The 4,798-nt window shown below is 47.4% G+C and overlaps 1 protein-coding gene across 1 annotated transcript; it reads right to left on the bottom strand.

Moving 5' to 3' along the window:
- Nucleotides 1-2,773: 2,773 nt before the first annotated feature.
- LOC119560163 (segmentation protein fushi tarazu) lies at nt 2,774-4,146 on the bottom strand. The gene is made up of 2 exons (XM_037873521.1): nt 3,399-4,146; nt 2,774-3,258 (listed from the first exon to the last, which is right to left on the bottom strand). Exons 1-2 carry the CDS (start codon nt 4,144-4,146, stop codon nt 2,774-2,776), a joined length of 1,233 nt encoding a protein of 410 aa, XP_037729449.1.
- Nucleotides 4,147-4,798: the final 652 nt, after the last annotated feature.

Raw genomic sequence — 4,798 nt, 5'->3', positions numbered from 1 at the left:
AACCATTATGGACGTCAAGAAGATATATAAAATATAAGATATTTAAACATACTTTATTGCCATTAACTCAAAATGGAAATAATTATAATACAATTTAAGTTTAATTTATAAAAGTAGTAGCCCCTTAAAATGGGAAAATTTAAGCCTCCAGTGTATTTATACCCGTTACTCGTAGAGTAAAAGGGTATACTAGATTCGTCGGAAAGTATGTAACAGGCAGAAGGAAGCGTTTCCGACCCCATAAAGTATATATATTCTTGATCAGGATCACTAGCCGAGTCGATCTAGCCATGTCCGTCTGTCCGTCTGTCCGTCTGTCCGTCTGTCCGTCTGTCCGTCTGTCCGTATGAACGCTGAGATCTTGGAAACTATAAGAGTTACAATACTGGGATTAGGCATGCAGATTCCTGAGATTCCTGCGCAGCGCAAGTTTGTTTCAAAAGAGTGCCACGCCCACTCTAACGCCCACAAACCGCCCAAAACTGTGGCTCCTACAGTTTTGATGCTAGAACAAAAATTTTAACTGAAATGTATTGTTCTCATCAATACCTACCGACTGACCTAAAAAAAGTTTGCCACGCCCACTTTAACGCCCACAAACCGCCCACAAACTTCAAAAAATCGTAATTATGAACGCGGATATCTCGGAAAATATCAAAGATAGAGAAACGAGATTTCAGATTTAGATTCCGTAGGCTTGAGCGCAGCGTAAGTTTATTACGCGAATATGCCACGCCCACTCCAACGCCCACAAACCGCCCAAGTCTGTGGCGCCCACAATTTTCATGGTAGATAAAAAATTTAAACTGAAATGTATTGGTCTCGTCAATACCTATCGATTGATTTAAAAAAAACTTTGCCACGCCCACTCTAACGCCCACAACGCTTAAATCTGTCTACCGCCGGTAGGTGGCGCATTTGCTGCTTGCATATCTCCATTTTCCTTTGGTCCCTTTAGCTGAGTAACGGGTATCTGATAGTCGAGGTACTCGACTATAGCGTTCTTCCTTGTTTTAAAATAAAACCATTTTATTCTTAAATTGAATAATTTGTCATTAGTTTGATTTTTAAATGCCACTGCGCAGCACTATTCATTCGTGGTTTTGGGAAAATACAATAAATAGTTTTTATTTCTGCTTTTCAAGCGTGAAGAAATGGGAACTCGAACTTCTTCGAGTCATTTTAAAATCCATTTTATTATTTTATGAAAAATGTTTAAACAAAATATAACCCCTGTCAATTAATTGTCTCTCAATTTCTTAAGTCTATATTCCAAATGCATAGAGGCATTTCACCACTAAACTAACCGAATGCCGTATCGCACCTAACGCTATCCACAGATGCTACTCCGTGCTCACCCACTGTCCACTTTTATCTAATGGGTCGGATAAATGGTGCCGGGGAAAATCCGACTGCACATGGCTCCCTTTGATTCCGATTCAGATTCCGAATCGGGATCCGGCTTTCCTTTTGCGTTGCGTTACCCATAACTGTCACGGGTGTGCAATGAAAAATGACCAATCAATGTCTCACTTCAATAGACGGGCAAACAGCGGCTGAGGGGCGGATGGGAGCAAGGGATGTGGTGGTAGATATACCCCGGGCCCGACCAAAATGTGACTTTTCTCTTGCGAAAAGAGTGAATTTTATAGAAAATCCGGGAGATAGCAATGGGTCGGCGTTTAAAGGGATCAAGGCGAGAAAATGCAGCTGCTCGAATTTGCACGATTCGTGCTCAACATTAAATAGTTTGCTTTTCGTATAAGTTCTGCAAAAATGTGTCCGGTGGTTGCAGCGATCAAAGAATCCAATTTATCAGAAATAAATCGGAGGATGGCTAAAATTAGTCAAATAAGTTCTTCGAATAATATATAATGGACGATGTTAAGTATCAATCTGAAATATTCTTAAACTGGCATGCTAACTTATAAAATGCTAACTTTTTAACTTTTTTTAGTGCCTAAACAAAAAAAATACCCTATTCACAAGCAATCTTTAAAAACATGTATTATTACACATTAAACAAGAAGTAAAAAATATGACTTTTTATATGAGATATTTTTAATCTAAAAATTGGCAAGCGACTTCTATACAATCCATTTTTGGTATCTTTGAAATTTTTTTAGTCTTTTTATTGACTCAGGTCAGTTACTTACAATGCTTACAATCGCTATGCTTTTATTTTTTACACTTCTTTTTCCTACAACAAATATACTTTTTTAGAAATGTTGATTTTATATTACAAACACCAGTACCATATATGATCACTCAAATCGCTCCCGACGCCCAAAGTTCATCCCCAATAAATACTCAATTTCTTTTGTTTAAATTCGATTGATTTGCTATATATTTAAATAAATAATAATCTAGTGTACGGCTAACTTAACAACTAGCTGTACAAAAACATGTGTCAGTCTTCAAGTCCTTTGGCCATTATCAGCCTCCCAGCTGAGTGTTTTGGGCTTGTGTTTGGCCGCAGCTAATCGATCGCTGAGAACCCATCATGGCCAGCCACTGGGTTCCGCTCGCAGCAAGGATCCTCTTCCTCTCTTCCTGTCTGCCTTGCACATGCGCACTCGTCCTCGTGCCCAAATGTCCTGGGCACCGTAGGGAGTGCGCCCTCCACTGTGCGACTCATCGCGTCGCAGCTTCGTTCTCGGCTTTGGCCATTTGCGTGTCACCTACAAATGGTTGAGAGAAGTGCGTTCGGGTCTGTGGCGGTACGGATTTCGGTTCCGCTCGGGAGAACCGAGAAACCGAGCAACTGAGGACCTCAGGGCAGATGGTAGAGGTCCTGCGGATGTTGCTGGTAGCTGCACTGCTGTTGGTACTGCTGCGGGTAGGCCTCGTACTGCTGGTGGGTCTGCTGCTGAGGGTAATCATTGAGCAGGCCATAACTATGACCGTGGCTCTGACTGTGGCTGTGGCTGTAAGCGGGGTAGGCGGTGGTGGCTTGGTGGTGGTACATGGGCACCGAGGTGGTGGCGGTGACGGTGGCGGTGGCCTCCAGGGGCGGCAGCAGCGCCGAGTAGGCCGCACCACAGTGCTCCGGGGAGCTCTCCAGCGTGCGATCCTTCTTGGACTTCATGCGTCGGTTCTGGAACCAGATCTTGATCTGCCTTTCGCTTAGGCTCAAAGCGTTGGCAATATCGATGCGGCGACGGCGGGTGATGTACCGATTGAAGTGGAACTCCTTCTCGAGCTCCAAAGTCTGGTAGCGGGTGTAGGTCTGGCGGGTGCGTTTCGAGTCTTTGCAATCTGTAAGCAAAACAAAAGGAAATGATGGGTTAGTTACGGCTTAAATATTTTGAATTATTAAAAAGTATCAACAAGATATAGGATCATATCTTTTTAATATTTGTAAAGTGCATGTTTAGGGGTTGCTGTGCGATGCCTACCTGATGCCAAAGTCTCCTCGATGTGCGACCAATTGAAATCGCCGGCTCCGTTCGGGGCTGTCACAATTCGATGATTGATCTCTTGGCTGACAGTTGACGAGGACTTCTCCCCCGGCGACTGGGGTGGGGTGCTGATGCCCTCGACGGGCGGCAGGGAGGTGGGCGTGGTCGGCGGCGGGGTGGCAAAGTCGCCATTCTTCAGTTTCTGAGACTGCGACTGGGGCGAGTAGACGTCCAGGTAGTCGACATCCTCGGAGGCGCTGGGCGTGGGCACGGCCACGTACTCCTGCTCGTAGCTGGGGGCGGGGCTGGCGGCGACCTTGGAGGGCACGGTGGGGGCCTTCTTGACCGGCTCGACGGTGGTGTAGAAGTAGTCGGGGGTGTACTTAAGCTTCTTGACGGGATTGGTGAGCAGGGCCCTCAGAGTGCTGGGGCGTTCTTCGACGGCGGCGATGATGGAGGCGGCATCCTCTTCGGCCATGCGCTTGGCGGACTTGGGCGGCGGGGTGTTGGGCTGGGCAGTGGGCTGCTGGACCACCTGCTCCTGGTTGTTGTAGTAGTAGCTGCTCTCCGCGTAGCTCTCCTGGGGATAGTAGCTCTGGTAGCCCTGGTAGCTGGCGCTGTTCTGATAGTAGCTGCTGCCCGAGTTGTCGTAGTAGGTGGGTGGCAGACTGTGGGGGTGGTACATGTTGTACATGTTCATGTTGTCGGCGTAGCTGTAGTGACTCTGGCTGTTGGTGGTGGCCATCTCGGATCTATGTGTTACAGTGGCTTCTCTAACTCTGCGATGTGCACGCAACGCTGCTGAGTTTGCGAATGAGCTGGTCCTGCGGCAGATCCTGCATATATAGCAAAATCAGAGGGCTCTCGGCACACGCTCGGTTGTTATAGCGCATAAATGTCCCTGCGCATGACGCTTTGCCGCCTGCTGTTCGCAACCACCCCTCAGGGGAAATGTCCTTGCAATTCCGGCGAGGGGAAGTTATCCGAGGTCCTGGCCGCCTTATCCGTACGGGGCATACCTGCTGCGCTGCTTATTACCTACCCATCGCGCCCATTATCATCGCGAGTTATCCGCCCGCGCACTTCCCCTCCCGGCGACCTTGAGACGCTGCCTCGGTAATTACGGCCATGAGATGCCTACCTATGAGGTGCGCAGAGCGAGAGGAGGCGATGCGCAGCCGATCTCCCTCTAATTGCAATAATCATAAAGACATAAAAAGGAGCTGTAAACTGTTGCTGAAAACTCTGCTCTCGGGCTAGAGGCTTTTTCCCGGCCCGTTTATGGTTCCCTAAAAATTTCTCTGGATTTTTGCCAGCGCGCAGAACGACGACTGGCTGCCAGTTCTTCCCGGAATCCGCGGCCCTTTCCCTCCGAATTTATTTCGCGGACTGGGCGG

This window comes from Drosophila subpulchrella, unplaced genomic scaffold (genome assembly GCF_014743375.2).
Source record: "Drosophila subpulchrella strain 33 F10 #4 breed RU33 unplaced genomic scaffold, RU_Dsub_v1.1 Primary Assembly Seq354, whole genome shotgun sequence".
Classification (NCBI taxonomy): domain Eukaryota; kingdom Metazoa; phylum Arthropoda; class Insecta; order Diptera; family Drosophilidae; genus Drosophila; species Drosophila subpulchrella.
Note: the sequence above shows the minus strand (reverse complement) of the source record. Positions and strands in the feature narration are given on the sequence as shown.

Coding starts and splice junctions, on each gene's coding strand:
- LOC119560163 (XM_037873521.1), bottom strand. CDS start 4,146: ATGGCCACCACCAACAGCCAGAGTCACTACAGCTACGCCGACAACATG. Junction 3,259..3,398: donor CGAGGAGACTTTGGCATCAG/GTAGGCATCGCA, acceptor TTTTGCTTACAG/ATTGCAAAGACTCGAAACGC.